The sequence below is a fragment of the Mesocricetus auratus genome, unplaced genomic scaffold (assembly GCF_017639785.1).
Source record: "Mesocricetus auratus isolate SY011 unplaced genomic scaffold, BCM_Maur_2.0 Super-Scaffold_100008, whole genome shotgun sequence".
NCBI classification, from domain to species: Eukaryota; Metazoa; Chordata; class Mammalia; order Rodentia; family Cricetidae; genus Mesocricetus; species Mesocricetus auratus.
In genome coordinates, this window is record NW_024429192.1 from 71,062,650 (window position 1) to 71,081,705 (window position 19,056).

The 19,056-nt window shown below is 39.3% G+C and overlaps 2 protein-coding genes across 2 annotated transcripts; both read left to right on the top strand.

The window, feature by feature from the left end:
* The first annotated feature begins 3,130 nt into the window (after window positions 1–3,130).
* LOC121141799 (olfactory receptor 2L13-like) lies at window positions 3,131–5,552 on the top strand. The gene is made up of 2 exons (XM_040750329.1): window positions 3,131–3,276; window positions 3,408–5,552. The coding sequence occupies exon 2, from the start codon at window positions 4,236–4,238 to the stop codon at window positions 5,172–5,174; it is 939 nt and encodes a 312-aa protein (XP_040606263.1). The 5' UTR covers window positions 3,131–3,276; window positions 3,408–4,235; the 3' UTR covers window positions 5,175–5,552.
* Window positions 5,553–15,021: 9,469 nt separating this feature from the next.
* On the top strand, window positions 15,022–15,986 carry LOC121141800 (olfactory receptor 2L13-like). Its single transcript, XM_040750330.1, has one exon. It carries the CDS (start codon window positions 15,022–15,024, stop codon window positions 15,958–15,960), a length of 939 nt encoding a protein of 312 aa, XP_040606264.1. The 3' UTR covers window positions 15,961–15,986.
* The last annotated feature ends 3,070 nt before the right edge of the window (window positions 15,987–19,056 follow it).

Below are 19,056 nucleotides of genomic sequence, written 5' to 3' on the forward strand. Positions count from 1 at the left end.
GATCCAAGGTTGTGCATATAAAATAAAGCATTTGCTATTCTGTCTTTCAGTAATATATTCTATGGGAAATAAATTCAAGATATATCTTGTATTTCACTTAAAAATAATTAGTAAGAGGTGACATTTTATCTGAGCAATGAACTTATACATATTTCACATATTTCAGGAGGGTTCGTGATGTTCTCTTGGTTTCATAGTGAATAAGACACATTTTCATCCTTCAATTGGGGCTACTTCATAGGGAGATGATCTTATGAGGTACCTGGCAGGGGATGTGAACAAACAAGGGAACTGAAGACTTCTGAAGACTCACAGGGTCTGAAGGGAGTGGATTTATTCTAAAGGTATTTTTTCTCACAAGTTTAAACACTAGTATAAGATCCTTGTATAAGCCTAACCCAGAAGATGTTGTAGCGCACAGTTGGCTTGGGTTAGAATAACTAGGGGAGATTCTGGAGGTATGGTTTTCATGTTAGTTTAAAATAACAAGATAATTGATGTAAACATGTTTGAATTCTTCAGTGTGCTGCTTTTAAAGGTTGTGACCATAAATAAGTGACTGAATTTTTGTGGTCTTGAGGCTTCTCAAAAGCTAAAATGTGGAATGGAGGAAAGAGATGGACACTTCTGGGGGACCTAGTATATGTTGAATGCAGACAACTCAATGAGTTTCATGTTCTCCAGAGTCCCATAGAGTTTTTAAGACTAAGCAGAGAGGCTGGTGTTTAATTTCTTGTTTGGCTTTGTGCTCTCTGTAGAGCTTTTGCTAACCGTGCATATCTGTTGTGTTTATACATCTGTAACTTTGGCAAAATTAATCTAGCATCCTGCATTTGTATCAGTCCTGTATAATAGGACTCTTCATGACAGCTTTAAGCAAGTCTACACTATTTATGTCTTTTGGAATAATCAAGGGGCACACTAACGTTACATCTGCCTTGAGCCACTGGAAGATTTTAAAGTTAAAACATGATCAAAATACAATTCTTTCTGTGACTTTGTATTAAGTAAAGTCCATAGCAAATACTTAATAATTCCAGGTATCTGCCCTCTTGAAAATAGCTGTGTTGTAACATTACCTGCCAAAATGGCAGTTTCTAAACATTGGAAACAAAATAATTTCTGCTGTAACTCTTCACAATGCATATTTATGAACCAGTGAGAAATGATCTGAGACCATTACCCATGTGTATTCATTTTACAGAAAGTGAATGTGTAAAATGAAAGTGCAGATTTCATGTTCAAAGATAACTGTTAGAAACATCTTCTGAGAGGACATATAGAATTTTCCTTCCTCTACAGTGAAATCTTTGTTCAAGGATGTAAAAAAAAGATGTTGTAAGATGTTCTTCTTTATTCACAAGGCACGATGATGAAGACGGTATTTTAAAAAATGGTTTTGGCAGCTTTGCCAGTATGAACAATTGTAATCTATCATCTCTAAGAATAATGTTTTATTCATTTCAACAGTCACACTTGTTGAGAGTCTGCTGTAAGTAAGTGCTGTGCCAGGGAGTAGACAGACAGTGGTGAATTATCAGGCAGGAGTCTATGTCTATCTAGGTAGACAGCCCAGTGTCCTAATGTGCCCAGTGGTTTGTGGTTTTGTGTCAGTGGTTTTGTGGTATTTGTGGCTCTGTTCTTAAGTCCAGATCAGTCACCAGACATTCTTATTCCATCTAATTAGTATTCTCTGTATGGTCTCCATATCAGGTCCCTTCTGGATGTGTACATGTTGGATAGGATCGAGAAACATAGCTAAGATTCATTACTCCCCCTGTTCTAGCATCTTATCAGATCAAAATCCAAGTCCTTCTCCTCTGTACAGTTGCCTTGGCTTTGCTCCTTACAAACATTCTTGTTGTTTTGTCCTTGTTGACTTTTCCTACCAGTCCTTTTCCTTGTTTATCTCTTAGAGAAGTAGACTTCACATAGGCCTACTTACATGGAGCCTACACCTATTGGCTTAGGCAGGCTCCAATCAAGCTGTCCCTTTTCCTTTGTGTACTATGTTTCTCTCATTTGAGGACTTACGTAACATCTGGTAATTTGTTTTGGCTTGTTTGTCTATTACTGGCATCGCCTTTTAATTTGTGATACAGATCACACGGTATTGCATGACTTAACAGACAAATCATGCAGGTACCTAGGAACAGGGAAAGTGTTTTGAAGGTATAAAATAAAGCTGGTGATTGTGGTTTCCATTTATACTTCATGTTTATTGGACAGCTTATAAGCATTTATATTTGAAAGGTAATAAGGAAGCAGAGGATTCTTCTGGTCTCATTTTTACTCGATGCCAAGCAGTTCTGGGCATCTGCCATGTTCTTGCATATGTGTTCCCCAATGTCACTATCTCTTTATCAGATAACCATAAAAGTACGTTACTATTTTTCTATGACAAGCTCTGTTTTACAATTGTTTTTGTGCTCACCACAAGCATATAGAATGCTGAGTGATTTATTAACACATGCAAATAATTTTTACAGAGTACCATTTGCTGTTCTTTAGTGTTGAAATTTACCAGTAATCCAGCATTAGTACCCAGGTCAGTAACCTTCTCAGGACATGTCTTCAGAATTTCTCCTAGGTACAAGGGCACACACATGTAAAGCATAAACTCTTATACAGAGGACAGGTAAGAGAAGAAAGAAAATGTGTGTTGGAGATATGACACATCATAATTATGGATTTTGAATGTTTGGAGCGGGTGGAGAAAAATCAGGTGACACATAACAGCAACAGGAGACGCCATTACTAATGCAAATCCTACACCAAAGACTGGCCATAGAAAACTAGGAGTCATTATCCCAGTTATTCTTTTTAGATAACATTGCTATGTTTCAGATTATAATATAGTCATATCAAGTCCACTTTTTTATTTCCTCTATCCAGGCTCTACTGTGTATTCTTCTATGTCTCTTGAAAATTCAATTTATTATTCAATATCAAATGATCATTCTTGCAAACACATATACTGCACCACTATACAGAGTGAAAGTGTTTATGTATATACATGTGCACACACATACATATATGTACCAAACAATTATTAATGTTATTTTTGTTTTAATTCACTTATTTTAAATATGGCTAATACTTTTGTTTTATTTTTTCTCAGTTGAGTAAGTCTAAAGTCTGCACGTAAAATATATGTGACACAAACAATAAAGCAAGACATTACTTTGTTATTTGGGCTGATGAGAAGGCAACTGAAGACGCTTGCCTCTAACCTGATGATCTGACTCTCCCAATGGTATTCTATCTTCCATACAGGTAACCTTGCATGGCATGCATATACCCCACAAATACCCATAAATAAATGAAAAAAATGTAACAATATTTAAAATATTTGTGAGTAGAAAGTCAAGAATTTACTATTTCACATTTTCTTCCCCAATGAACAGGTTTTGAAGGGAGTCTCACTCCTGCCAATGGAGTACAAAAAAACCCAGAGATTTAAAGTAAGAGGAGAAAGCAATGCATACAAGCAACACTTATACTTTGTGAACATATTTGTACATTATTTGCAATTGTAAAGTGTAACAAAATACACATCAGGCAATGTGTATAATTTATTGTGTTTATTGCGTAAACACTTTCATTGTGAGTGTGTGTTCTATTGACATCTGTAAAATCTACACAAACCAAATCATCCCTGTGGAAGTGAGTACACACAAGTAGCATCCTACTATTAGTGTTGATCTGAGCACACAGAAAGCCTTTTAGTTCCAGAACAGTGACTTGTGAGTGGAGAACATTTTAAGCAAAGGGAAAGATTCATTAGAGAATTTGAGAATTTGATCTGTACCAAGGAGCAGATCCCAGGGATCTGTCTACAGTATGGCCAGTTATGAGAAGAGGGTCAAAAAGCAAGTGATGCAAAAGGTAGAGGCTTTCTTAGTTTTGAAGGTGGGTTGAACATCTTCAGTTATGGCCGCACATGGAGTTATCTAGGAGGAAATGTTTGACCTATGTTATTTATGTTGCCAGTCTTGATTTAAAAATGACAATACAGGTATCTGAATTGATAACTTGGTCAGAGGCAAGAGGGAAGAAACATTCAGCTCAGATTTCAAGATAAGTTCAACAGAAGGACGGCATTGCAGGAAGAACAATTCAGTGCAAGTATTCATTACTAGCCAGTTCCTCTTTCTTCTCCTGTTCTATTTCATATGATAGGTGTATTTTGCTTTTAGGTTCCCTTTCCAAGAAAGATAAAGAAATAACTTTTCATGGAGAAATGGAACCAGAGCTCAAGTGATTTCACTTTGTTAGGGTTGTTTCCACAAAACCAGACAGGCCTTCTGCTTTTGCTGCTCATCATCTTTGTCTTCTCTCTGGCCTTGGTTGGCAACTCAACAATGATCTACCTCATTCGTGTGGATCCCAGGCTGCACACCCCCATGTACTTTCTCCTCAGTCAACTCTCTCTCATGGACCTGATGGATGTCTCTACCATTGTTCCTAAAATGGCATTCAACTTCCTCTCTGGCCTGAAAAGCATTACCTTACTGAGCTGTGCAGTTCAAGCCTTTTTCTTTATGACCATGGCAGGATCTGAGGGCTTGCTCCTAGCCTCCATGGCCTATGACCGTTTTGTTGCCATCTGCCACCCCCTTCATTATCCCATTCGCATGAGCAAAATGATGTGTCTGAAGATGATCATAGGGTCCTGGACATTAGGCTCCATCAACTCTTTAGCACATACAGTCTATGCCTTTCACATTCCTTACTGCCATTCGAGGTCCATTAACCATTTCTTTTGTGATGTCCCAGCCATGTTGCCCCTGGCCTGTATGGACACTTGGGTTTATGAGTACATGGTGTTTGTGAGCACAAGCCTGTTTCTCCCACTTCCTTTCCTTGGCATCACAGTTTCTTATGGACGGGTCCTCTTTGCTATCTTCCATATGCACTCAAAAGAGGGAAAGAAAAAGGCTTTCACCACGTGTTCAACTCACTTAACTGTGGTGACATTTTACTATGCACCTTTTGCTTATACTTACCTTCGGCCGAGGAGTCTCCGTACACCCACAGAAGATAAGATTCTGGCTGTCTTCTATACTATCCTCACCCCTATGCTCAATCCCATCATCTACAGCCTGAGGAATAAGGAGGTCCTGGGGGCCATGTCAAGAGTCTTTGGGATGTTCTCTTTCGTGAAAACTTGATATTTTCTTCACTGCTCCTCCTTCACTTCTGGAGTAGTGCTATGTATTGGAAATATAATGTGTGCCACACACGTCATAACTTTCTGGTGATTCATTAGTAGTTAAGATTAAACAATATGTTCATCATTGCATGCTGGTATAATTATTCACATTTTTAGTTCACAACATTACAATAAATGATTTTAATGACAGATTTTATATAGTACAGTACTATACTACTACAACCTGAGATATATTTTATGAATGTACTGTAATATGGATATGATTTGTCCTGATCATGACATGTTGTTTCTACAAAATTAACATGAATTAACTGCTTTATTCAATTGTTTTGCCTTCAGTCTATTCATTATTAAAAGCCAATATATTGAATATTTACAACTCATTCAAGTGTTTGCTACTCTCAGTGGAAAAAAATGATGGAATCTTGAAATTTGCAGCAAATGGATGGCACTAGAAGAAACTATCCTGAGTGAGGTAACCCAGTCACAAAAAAACAAGTGTGGTGTGTACTCACTCATATATGGATTTGGGCATGAAACGGGGGAGTGCCAGCTTAGAATCCCACAGCCAGAGAGTCTGGGAAACAGGGAGGACCCTAAGAGAGATATGCATGGTAACCCAGAGAAGGGGAACAGGACAAAATCTTCTGAGGGTACTAGATGACACCAACTGGCAATCTAACAAATAGTGGAGAGACTACCTTAAATACCCTTCCCTGATAATGTTATTGACGACTTCCTTGTATACCATCCTTCATCCAGTGGCTGAAGGAAGCAGAGGCAGACACCCACAGCTAAACACTGAACTAAACTCCTGGAACCCAGTTGCAGAGAAGGAGGAGTGATAAAGTGGTTAGGACTTGGTGGGTCAAACCCACAGAAACAGCTGACCTGAACAAGAGGGAGCTCATAGACCCCAGACTGATGACTGAGAGGCTAGCATGGGGATCATCGAGACCCCCTGAATATGGGTGTCAGTGAGGAGGCCTCAGAATTCTTTGGGGCCTCAAGCAATAGATCAGCATTTAGCCTTGTCATCCAGATGGACTTTGGGAGCCCATTCCACGTGAAGGGATGCTGTCTCCACCTGGACACATGGGGGAGGGGCTAGGCCCGTCCCCAGATCATATGACAGACTCTCAAGATCCCCCATGAAGGGCCTTGCCCTCCTTGGACAGTGGAGTGGGGATTGGGGGAAGGATGGGGGGATTGAAGTAAGGTGGGAGAGGAAGGGAGGGAGAGGGAGTTGGGATTGATATATAAGTTTGCTTCTTGGAAATTCTTTTTCCAACCATTTACTCTGATATAATACCTATCTTTGATGTTAAGGTGTGTTTCTTGTATGCAGCAAAAGGATGAATTCTGTGTTTTCATACATTTTCTTAGTCTGTGTCTTTTTAGTGGTGATTGAGTCCATTGATATTGAGATATATCAATGATAAATAATTAATTCCTATAATTTTGTCATTGTTGCTGGTGTGTGCTTGCTTCTTTTCATTTGGTTTTGTTGGTGTGAGATGATTTATTTCTTGTGTTTTCGTGGATGTAGTTAACCTCTTTGGGTTAAAGTTTTCTTTCTAGTATTTTATATAGAGGGGGAAGAGGGAATCATAGGTTAGAAGACAGATCAGGCACCAGAGTGGCCTCTAGTGATCTAAAGGGATGACACCAATTGGCAAGCTAAGCAATAGTGGAGAGACCACCTCGAATGCCCATTCCTGATAATGAACTTGATGTCTATAACCATCCTGGAGCCTTCATCCAGTGACTGATGGAAGCAGAGGCAAACACCCACAATTAAGCACTGAACTGAACCCAAGGAACCCAGTGACAGAGAGAGAGGAGTGATGAGCAAATTGGCAAAGAATGTGCTGGCAAAACCAGCAGAGACAGCTGATCTGAACAGGGGAGAGCTCTTGGACCCCAGACAGACAGCGGGGAGGCCAGCATGGGACTGATCTGGACCCCCCCCAAATGTGAGTGTCAGTGAGAACGCCTGGGCAACCTATGGCGCCCTGAGCAGTGGATCAGTGTCTATCCTTGGAATACAAACAGTCATCGTGTGCCCATAGCACAAAGAGTGATGATCTCTCAGCCTGGACTCTTAGGGGAGTGCCTGGACCCTACCCTGAGTGAAATGACAAACTCTAGATATCCCCTATGTGGAAAGAATTGGCAATAGGATGGGAGGCTGGGGGAGGTATGGGGGAGTGCGGGAGGAGGGGGGGAGAGGGAACTGGGATTGACATGTATAAAGAAAAAAAGAAGAAAAATAGGGCTGCATTTAAAGATACATAATGTTTAAATTTGATTTTGTCATGAAATGTCTTGTTTTCTCCATCTACTGTGATTAAAAGTTTTGCTGACTATACAAGTCTGTATCTGTATTTGTGATCTCCTAGAATCTATAGGACATCTATCCAGGTCCTTGTGGCTTTTATAGACTATATTGAGAAGTTGGATGTAGCTATAATATGTCTATTTTTATAAGTTACTGGTCCTTTTCCCTTTGCAGGTTCTAATATTTTTCTTCATTTTGTATGTTTAGTGTTTTGATTATTATGTAGTGATGGGACTTTATTATCTGTTCCAATCTATTTGGTGTTCTATAAGCTTCTTGTACCTCTGTAGTCAACTCCTCCTTTGGGCTGGGAAAAATTCTCTTCTATTATTTTGTTGAAAATATTTTCAGTGCCTCTGAATAGGGGTTATTCTTCTACTCCTATTTTTCTTAGGTTTGGTAGTTTCATAGTGTCAGGATTTTTCTTTTTTGATTTAATAGTTTCATTGACTATTGTATCCATTTATTTTATCATATCTCCAATGCCTGACATTCTGTATTCTTTCTCGTTTATTTTTCTGGTGAATCTTGGGTCTGTAATACCTATTTCCATTTTCTGGTCTTGAACAGTTTGAGTATTTTGTGATATTTCTCCTCTTGTTTAGATATTATGTTTGTATAACTCATTTAAAAATGTAATGTAGATAGTTACCTATAATAGTCAAAACTTACTGCTCAGTTAGGTTTTTCTAAATATACACCTATGAACACCTGATTTCTGACAAAGAAGCAAAAACTATACAATGGAAAAAGAAAGCATCTTCAAGAAATGGTGGTGGCATAACTGAATGTGTACATGTAGAAGAGTGCAGATAGATTCATATCTATTGTCATGCATAAAACTTAAGTCCAAATGGATCAAAGGCCTCAACATAAATCTAGCCACACTTAACCTCTTAGAAGAGAAAGTGGTACCCTTGAATGAATTGGTACAGGCTATCACTTCATGAACATAACTACTAGCACAGACACTGAGATTGACAATTAATAAATGGGACAACTGAGAAGCATCTGTAAGGCAAAGGACACATTCAACAAGACAAAAAGGCAGCTTACACATTGGGAAGATATCTTCACCAACTCTCCATCTGACAGAGGGCTTATTTCCAAAATATACAAAGAACTTAATAAGGTAGTCACCAAAACATCAAACAATTCAATTAAAACTGGGGTTCAGAACTAAATAGATAATTCTCAATAGAGGAATCTAAAATGGTTGAAAGATACTTAAGAAAGTGTTCAGTATCCTTAGCTAATAGGGAAAGGCAAATCAAAACAACTCTGAGATACCATCTTATACTGGCCAGAATGACTAAAATCAAAAACACCAATGGCAGTCTGTGTTGGAGAGGATGTGGAGAAAGGGGAACACTCCTCCATTGCTTGTTGGAGTGCAAACTTGTGGGGCTACTTTGGAAATCAGTATAGCAGTTACTTAGGAAAATGGTAATCAATCTGCCTCATGATCCAGCAATTCCAGTCTTGCTCATATACCCAAAGAATGCATATTCATACAAGGACATATGTTCACCTATGTTCATAGCAGCATTGTTTGTAATAGCAAGAACCTGGAAGCAACATAGATGCCCCTCAACTGAAGAATGGATGGAGAAAATGTGGTACATTTACACAATGGAATATTACTCAGAAGAAAAAAAAACAATGAAATCTTGAAATTGGCAGCCAAATGGATGGAAGTGGAATAAACCATCCCGAGTGAGGTAACCCAGTTACTGAAAGACAAACATTGGATGTACTCACTCGTATATGGATATTAGACATAGAACAAAGGACTACCAGCCTACAGTCCACACTGCCAGAGAAACTAGGAAACAAGGAGGACCCCAAGAGGGACCATAAATGGTCCCTCAAAGAAGGGGAAAGGGACAAGAACTCCTGAGCAAATTGGGAGAATGTGGCGGGAAGGAGGAGAGAGAGGTAGTAAAAAGAGAAGGGGAGAAGAGGAGGGGGGGGAACAAGAGGGATCAGGAAGACTGAAACAGGGGAGGAATAGAAGAGAGCTAGAAAAGAGATACCTTAATAGGGTGAGTCAGTATAGGTTTAAAGAGAAATCTGGCACTAGGTAAATGTTCAGAGATCCACAAAGATGACCCCAACTCAGAATCTATGTAGTAGTGGCGTGGTTTCTTTTGATGCCCTTCCCCTATAATGAGATTGATGACTACCTTAATTGCCATCCTAGAGCTTTTATCCAGTAACTGATGGAAGCATAAGCAGGCACCCACAGGTAAACACTGTGCCATACTCCTGGAATCCAGTTGTAGAAAGGGAGGAGGGATAAACAAAGGAGTTAAGACAGTGCTGGAGAAACCTACACAACCAGGTGACCTGACCTAGTCATAGTACAGGGACCCTAGTCATAAAGCTGGAGAACCAGCATTGGACTGAACCAAACCCTCTGAATGTGGGTGCCTGTTAGGAGGCCTGGGCAGTACATGGGACCTCTAACAGTGGAACAAGTATTTATCCCTAGTGCACAAATGAACTTCTGGTGGCCCATTCCCTATGGAAGGATACTATTTCAGCCCAGATACAGGGAGGAGGGCCTAGGCCCACCCCCAAATTATGTGACAGAATTTGATGATCCCCCATGGAAGGCCTCACCATACTTGGGGAGCAGGTTGTGGTGGATTGGGGACAGTTGGTAGGGGGCATGGGAGGATGTGAGGGAGAGGGAATAGGACAATTTATATGTAAAATGATTGTTTCTAACTAAAAAAAATAGCAAGCTCTCCTCTATTTATATATGGAGACTCAGGGAAAATATGATAAATATTCTAAATATTCAATAATATACTTAATTGTGGATTGAGTAACATAGTAGGGCTACGTTTCCTCATTTATGCTTCTATATAGCCATTCCACATGCAACTGGCATACATCCCCCTAGTAGCTCCTGGAACATCCTTCAAACTGTAGCAAATTTAAACATTAGGCCACAATTTTTTATTTATTTTGAAATTTGGTGAATTTATTTTTCTTAGCAGTGGTTTATCTGTCACCTTGGATGGCCTTAAGTCACTTTACAACAGGTCCTGTGCATCAACCTATGACTAAAATAGAATTTCTGCCTAGATCAGTGTTTTAGAGCTGACCTCTTGGGCCAGTTTTTAAAAATGAGAGACATTAATACATATTTACTAAAGTCACTTAAAGATTTCACGTCATATTCTGGAATAATGCAGTCACTTTTCTTTGTCAATGTTCAGGCATCCTGTGATTTCAGGAGTGGCGGTTGCTGTGTATTTGTTTCTGTAAGTGCAGAACTGAGGTACATTAGGGAAACCATGCCAGGAGAAATGACCAAGGTTTTGTCTCTGTAGATTTAGACATGAGGGATCAATTAGAGGACAAGAAGGAACATCTAAGGCTTGCTGATCCAAGTTTGTGCATATAAAATACAGAATTTACCATCCTGTCTTTCACTGATTTAGTCTGTGGAAAATGAATCTAAAAATGTCTCTTGTGTTTCATTTAAAAATAATTAGCAAAGAATGTTTTAGCTGATCAATGAACTTGTATGTATTTCAGGAGGGTTACTGATGTTCTCTTGGTTTCATCGTGAATAAGATGATAGTTGGTAATTCTTGACAGTTTCTTTCCTGTTATTTTGCTGGAAGAAGTGACTCTTGTGTGAGAAGCAGATTTTCAGCCTTCAATTGGGGCTGCTGCAAGGGAGATGATCTTGTGGCAGGGAATGTGAAGAAAGAGGGAAAGGTGTAAACTTCTCAAGACCAACAGACAGTACACATGGAACGGCTGTATTGTAAAGGTAATTTTTCTCACAAATACGAACACAAGTATAAGATCATTGGATGAACTAAGTCCAGAAGATTCTATCAAGCACAGTTGGTTTCGTTTAGAATAGCTAAAACAGATGTATGCTTTTCATGTTAGTCTAAAATACAAAGAGAATTGATGTAAACATGCATGATTTTTACAATATGATATTTTTAAATAAGAGGCTGATTTTTTTTGGTCTTGAGGTACCTAAAAAGCTAAGATGTGGAATGGAGGAAGCAGACAGATACTTCTAGAGGACCTAGTATATATTGGCTGCAGACAGCTCAATGAAGTTCATGATCTCCAGAGTCCCATTGTGTTTTTAAGACTATGTGGAGATGCTGATGTTCAATTACTTGCATGGTCTTGTGCTCTCTAGATTTCTTGCTGTGTGTCTCTCTGTGTTTAGATACCTATAGCTTTGGCAAAATTAATCGAATATCCTGAATTTTTAGCAGCCCTGTATAATAGAACTCCTCATGATGGAGCTTTAAGTAGTCCTATGATTTTTATAACTTTCAGCATGATCAAGGGGCACACTAACATTTTATCTTTCTGGCTGACAATATCATATAAAAATCAGTCTTATGCATAATGATTTGTGAATAAAGAGGAGCCTCTTAGGTGCATTTGCTTTTATATCCTTTATCACAAGCTGGAGAGGAAGCAACATTGCTGCCATTCCATGAGGAGGTGTTTCCAGTTTCCAGCCTAGATCACAGAGTCTGTACTAAACTTACACTTTAAGTCTGGTTTCCATAAAAGGAACACACAGGTGTATGCTCTCAGATCACTTCTCAGTGGTTCATAAACATTCTTTGGGGACAGTTACTGCAGTAATGCTTTATTTCCAATGTTTAGAAACTATCATTCTGGCAGGAAATATCACAGAACAAATAGATCTGTGATAAAAATGATGTTGGCACTTTTGTCAGTACAAACAATTGTAATTCATCAACTCTAACAATAATATTCTATTCATTTCAACAGGCATACAGTTTGATATTAGTCTGCTGTATGTAAGTGCTGTGCCGGTGTGTAGACATCACTGAATCATCAGACAGGATCCTATATCGAAGTGAGCATCCCACTCTCCTATTGTACTCAGGCATCAGTTGTATTGTAAGATGTGACTGCTTTTAAATCCACATAAGTTATCAGATATTCTTAATTCTTCTAAGTAGTCTTCCCTGCACAGTCCCGACAGCAGCTACATTATGAAGAGCATCCAATATGAGGTCAAGAAATCTAAGAGCACATCACTCTCCCTGTTCTAGCGTCTTATCCAGATCACATTCCAAGTCCTTTTCTCCATACTCAACTTACCACACACCAGCCCTTTACAATCAGCATTCTCATTATTTTTGTTCTCATTGACTTTCCTTCCCAACTCTGTTCCTTGTTCATTAGTAGGCATCACAAAGACCTGCTTACATAGAACCAAACACCCAGTGGCTCAGGACAGGCTCCAATCAAGCTGTCTCTTTTACTTTTTGTACCATGCTTTTTCTCATATGAATACTAATTATATGAAATTGGATCATATGAGTTTATTGATCTGTTCTTTTATTCATCATCTTAATTTGTTCTGTAGATTACATAATCATGTTTGAGTCAATGAACAGGGTATGCAAATGTCTGGGAACAGGGAAGATACTTTTTAAGGTATAAAATATAGCTGGTGATTGTGGTTTTTATTTACACTTCAGGCTTATTGGTCAGCTTATAACCACTTGTTTTCAAAAGGTAGTAAGGAAGCACAGGATTCTTCTTGTCCCATATTTACTCTATGCCAAGTGGTCCTATGCATCTGCCATGCTCTTGTATATGTATATCTCATTGTCAATATCTCTTGGTTAGATAAGTATAAAATTGTATCCCCACTGAATGTGACAATCTCTAGTTTGCAATTGCTTTTTGTGCTAACCACATACATATGGAATGCTAAATGATTTGTTACCACATGTGAATAATTTTCACAAAGTACCATTTGCTGTTCTTTAGTATTGAAATTTAATCAGTAATCCAACATTAGTACCCAGGCCAGTAACCTTCTCTGGCCATGTCTTAACTATTTCTCCCAGATATAAGGGCACACACAGGTAAAGCATGAACCCTTATGCCGAGGACAGGTGAGAGAAGAAAGAAAACATGTATTGGAGATATAATAAATTGTAATTATGGATTTTGCATGCTTGGTAGTGGATGGAGAAGAGTCAGGTGAAATAGTACTGAATAGTAGGAGACACCATTACTGAGATAATCACATCCTGATGGCTGGCCATAGAAAATAGGAAACATCATCCTGGCAGAACACTGATTCATTTCACTTTTTAAGATAATATTTTAAATTTTGGAATTATAAGATAGTCATATAATATCCACTTTTCCACTTCCTCATCCAGGCTCTTGCTTCTTGCTCTCTTGCAAATTCAGTTAGTTATGATTCAATACCAAATGATCATTCTTGAAATGTATCCATGCCTGTAACATGATACAGACTAAAGATATTGCATTTGTATATTCAGGAATATATAAATATGCACATGCATATATGTAATAATTATCAATTTTATTTTTGTTTTAATTTATTTGTTCTTAATATGGCTAATGATTTTGTTTTATTTCCCCCAGTTGAATAAGTCTAAAGTGTGTAAGTAAAATATATGTGGCACAAAAATTAATTATTTGGGCTGCTGAGATGGCCCTGGCCTCCAACCTGATGATCTGAGTTTGATACTCAGGAAAGAAGGAGGAAACTGATTCTACCAGTGGTACTCTACCTTCCATACAAGTCCATATAAATAAACAAGCAATTTTAAAATATTGGGGAGCAGAGTAAATAATGCACAGCAACACATTTCTTCCCCAATGAACAGGTTTTTAAGGGCTTCTCACTCCTGCCAATGGAGGACAAAAACCAGAACTTCAGAGTAAGGGAGGAAAGCAATGCATAAAACAACACTTAAACACTATTTGAATATATTTGTATAATATTTACAATTGTAAAATATAACAAAATATGCATTAGTCAATGAATATCAGTTATTATGTCTTACTTATGAAATGTTTCATTGTATTCAGTTAATATCTATAAAATTCATACAAACCGATCATTGATTATGGAGTTTATGGAATGAGTAAACACAAATAGTATCTTATGATTGGTGTGGATATGAGCACACCCAAAACATTTTAGTTCTAGGAAAGTGAATTGGGATGTTAGTCTCGGCAAAAGCAAGGATTCATTAGAGAGTTTGAGAGGCAATACACCTAGGAGCAGATCCCTGGGATCTGTCTGCTGTATGGCAAGTTATGGGAAAACAGCCAGGAAGGAAGTCATGCAGAAGAAAGAGGCTTTCGTAGTTTTGTAAGGTGAGTTGATGATCTTCAGTGATGGTCTTGCATAGAGTTATCTGGGAGGAAATGTCTGAGATGTCTTACTCCATTGTTACGCTTGATTTGATAAAGCCATGTAGGTGTCTCTAAATTGAGAACTTGGCCAGAGGGAAGAGGGAAGAAAAATTTAGCTCAGATTTCAAAATAAGTTCAGCAGAAGGATGGTATTACATGATGAATGATTCAGTGCAAGTATTCATAACAATCGAGTTTCTCTTTATTTTCCTGTTCTACTTCATATGATAGGTGTATTTTGCTTTCAGGTCACTTTTTTTCACAAAAGATAAAGCAATAACTTTTCATGGAGAAATGGAACCAGAGCTCAAGTGATTTCACTTTGTTAGGGTTGTTTCCACAAAACCAGACAGGCCTTCTGCTTTTGCTGCTCATCATCTTTGTCTTCTCTATGGCCTTGGTTGGCAACTCAACAATGATCCACCTCATTCGTGTGGATCCCAGGCTCCATACCCCCATGTACTTTCTCCTAAGTCAGCTCTCTCTCATGGACCTGATGGATGTCTCAACCACTGTTCCCAAGATGGCATTCAACTTCCTCTCTGGTCAGAAAAGCATTTCTTTACTGGGCTGTGGAGTGCAATCCTTTTTCTTTCTGACCATGGCAGGTTCTGAGGGCTTGCTCTTAGCCTCCATGGCCTATGACCGTTTTGTTGCCATCTGCCACCCTCTTCATTATCCCATTCGTATGAGTAAAATGATGTGTCTGAAGATGATCATAGGGTCCTGGACATTAGGCTCCATCAACTCTTTAGCACATACAGTCTATGCCCTTCATATTCCTTACTGTCATTCGAGGTCCATTAACCATTTCTTCTGTGATGTCCCAGCCATGTTGCCCCTGGCCTGTATGGACACTTGGGTTTATGAGTACATGGTGTTTGTGAGCACAAGCCTGTTTCTCCTATTTCCTTTCTTTGGCATCACAGCTTCCTATGGACGGGTCCTTTTTGCTGTCTTCCATATGCGCTCAAAAGAGGGAAAGAAAAAGGCTTTCACCACGTGTTCAACTCACTTAACTGTGGTGACATTTTACTATGCACCTTTTGTCTACACTTATCTTCGACCGAGGAGTCTCCGTTCCCCCGCAGAAGATAAGATTCTGGCTGTCTTCTACACTATCCTCACCCCCATGCTCAACCCCATCATCTACAGCCTGAGAAATAAGGAAGTCCTGGGGGCCGTGAAAAGAGTCTTTGGGACATTCTCTTCTGCAAAATCATGATCATTTCTTCTCTACTCATCTTTCAGTTTCCCCGTAGAATGTCACACAGCAGGCCTGTCTATTGGATATGTAATGTGTTCCATACACATGTTACACCTTTCTGGTGATTCATTGCTAGTTAAGATTCAATACTATTATCATTATAACATGCTAGTATAATTATTTACATATTTAATTCACATTACAGTCAATGATTTTAATGACAGATATTAGACAAGGAATTACTATAACAAAAGAACATGAGATATACTTTATGAGTATACTGTAATATGACTGCTTATGCTGATATTTACTTGTTTCTACAAAATTAACATGTATTAATTGTGTTGCTCAAATATTTTTCCTTATTAAAAACCCATGTATCAGCCGGGTGTTAGTGGCGCACGCCTTTAATCCCAGCACTCGGGAGGTAGAAGCAGGTGTATCTCTGTGAGTTCGAGGCCAGCCTGGTCTACAGAGTGAGTTCCAGGACAGTCTATAAAGAAATACAGAGAAACCTTGTCTCGAAAAATAAAAAAACCCATTTATATTGAATATTTACAACATATTACATTTTGGACTTTGCCAATTCATGTATCCAATATTAACATGGGGCCAGTGTCTATTATGGAGGAAAATAGGACAATCTCAGAGTCTTGAAATGTTTTAAGATCATCCAATTTTACTACAACAAAGTGTTTCCTCACCCCAGGTCAGATGGTTGTTATAAAAAAGATAGTCTGCTTATCTATCTATCTATCTATCTATCTATCTATCTATCTATCTATCTGTCTATCTATCTATCTAATATTTTATTTATTTTACATATTGACTACAACTTTCCCTCCCTCTTCCTTTCCCATTCCCTGCATAGCCTCCCATTTACCCCTCCCTCCATCCACTCTTCTGTTTCCATTCCTAACGGTGTAGGCATCCCATGACTTGAACAAAGCCTGGAATATCAATTTGAGGCAGGGCTGAGCTGAGATAGATAATTCAGTATGGGGTTCCCCAAAACCAGCTAAGTATCAGGAACAGGTCCTCTCTTACTGCTAGGTGCCTTACAAACAGGCTAAGCTACAGAACTCTCACAAATGTGCAAAGGATATAGTTTGGTTTTATGCAGGCTCCCTTGCTGTTGGTCTAGAGTTGGTGAGATTCCAAAAGCTCAGGTCAGTTGTCTCTGTGGGTTCCCCATTATGACCTTTACCACCACCACCACCTTCCACCCCCAGCTCATAAATCCCTCCTCCCTCCTCCCTCCTCTGGTTACCCCAGTGCTCAGTTATGGGTTTCTATATCTGCTTCCATCAGTTACTGGATAAAGACTCTCTGATGGCAATTAGGATAGCCATTTCAGGCATCCTCTCCACTATTGCTAGGGGTCTTAGCTGGGGTTATCCTTGTAGATTCCTGGGAATTTCACTGGCAGAAGGTTTCTCCCTAACTCAGAAATGTCCTTTCATCAACACATCTCTTTCCTTACTCTCCCCCTCCTTCCCATGCCCAACCCACCCAACCTCCCTCCTCAAGTTCCCATTTTCAAACCTTCAGGCCTTCAATCTACCCAGGAGATCTCTTTTATTTCCCCTTCAAAGAAAAAGCCATGTACTCTTCTTTGGGCCCTCCTTATTATCTAGCCACTCTGGGGCTATGGATTGTAGGTTGGTTATCCTATTCTTTATTTATAATATTCACTTATGAGTGACTACATACCATGTTTGTCTTTCTGGATCTGGGTTACTTCACTGAGAATAATTTTTTTAGTCCCATTGTCTGCAAATTTCATGAGGTCATTGTTTTTTTACAGCTGAGTGATACTCCATTGTGCAAATGAATCCCTTTTTTCAGTTGATGGGCATCTGTGTTGTTTTCAGGTTCTGGCTATTACAAATAGTGCTGCTATGAATGTAGTTGAGCAAGTGTCCTTGGGTATGATTGAACATCCTTTTTGTATATGACCAAGATCGGCATAGCTGGATCTTAAGGCAGATTGATACCCAATTTTCTTAGAAACTGCCATATTGATTTCCAAAGTGGCTGTACAACTTTGTGCTCCCACCAGTAGTGGAGGAGTGTTTCTCTTGCTCTACATCCTCACCAACATAAGCTGTCATCAGTGTTTTTTTTTTAATTTTATTTTCCAGTTTAAATTTAGATAAGAAACGAGGTTGCTTCACAAGTCAGTTCCAGGTCCCTCTCCCATTCCCTCCCCTCCTCCTGTGCCCTCCCCCCAACCCCCCCGTTATCCCCTCATTTCCCCAGGGAGGGTGAGGCCCTCCATGGGGGTGTGCATAGTCTGTCATTTCATATAGGACAGGGCCTAGACCCTTCCCCAAGAGTTCAGGGTGAAGAGTACACCTCACATTGTTCTATGGGAGTCCAAAGTCCATGTGTATACTTGGGATGGGTACTGATCTGCTGCCCAAGGCTCAATAGATTCCCTAGGCCTCTTCACTGACACCCAGATTCAGGGGTTCTTGATCAGTTCCATGCTGGATTCCCAGGCTTATGCCTGGGATTCAAGAGTTAACCTTTGTCTGGTCAGCTGTTTCTGGAGGTTAAACCAGCCCAGTCTTAATCCCTTTGATCATCAGTCCTCCCTCTCTGTTACTGGCTTTCTTGAGTTCAGCTCAGTACTTAACCAAGGGAGTCTGCCTCTTCTTCGATCAGCCACTAAATAAAGTTTCTGTTTCCCAGACTCTCTGGCCATAGGATTGTAGGCTGGCACTCCCCAGATCTATGTCTAAAATCCATATATGAGAGAGTACATGCCATGTTTCTCTTTTTGTGACTGGGTTACCTCACTCAGGATGGTTTCTTCTAGTGTCATCCATTTGCCTGCGAATCTCATGATTCCATTATTTTTTTCTGCTGAATAGTACTCCATTGTGTAGATGTACCACATTTTCTCTATCCACTCTTCGGGTGAGGGACATCTAGGTTGCTTCCAAGTTCTGGCTATTACAAATAAAGCTGCTATGAACATAGTGGAACAGACATCTTTGTTGTATGAATGGGCATCTTTTGGATATATGCCTAAGAGTGGAGTTGCTGGGTCTTGTGGTAGGTTTATTCCCATTTTTCTGAGGAATCTCCATACTGATTTCCAAAGTG

Coding starts and splice junctions, on each gene's coding strand:
- LOC121141799 (XM_040750329.1), top strand. CDS start 4,236: ATGGAGAAATGGAACCAGAGCTCAAGTGATTTCACTTTGTTAGGGTTG.
- LOC121141800 (XM_040750330.1), top strand. CDS start 15,022: ATGGAGAAATGGAACCAGAGCTCAAGTGATTTCACTTTGTTAGGGTTG.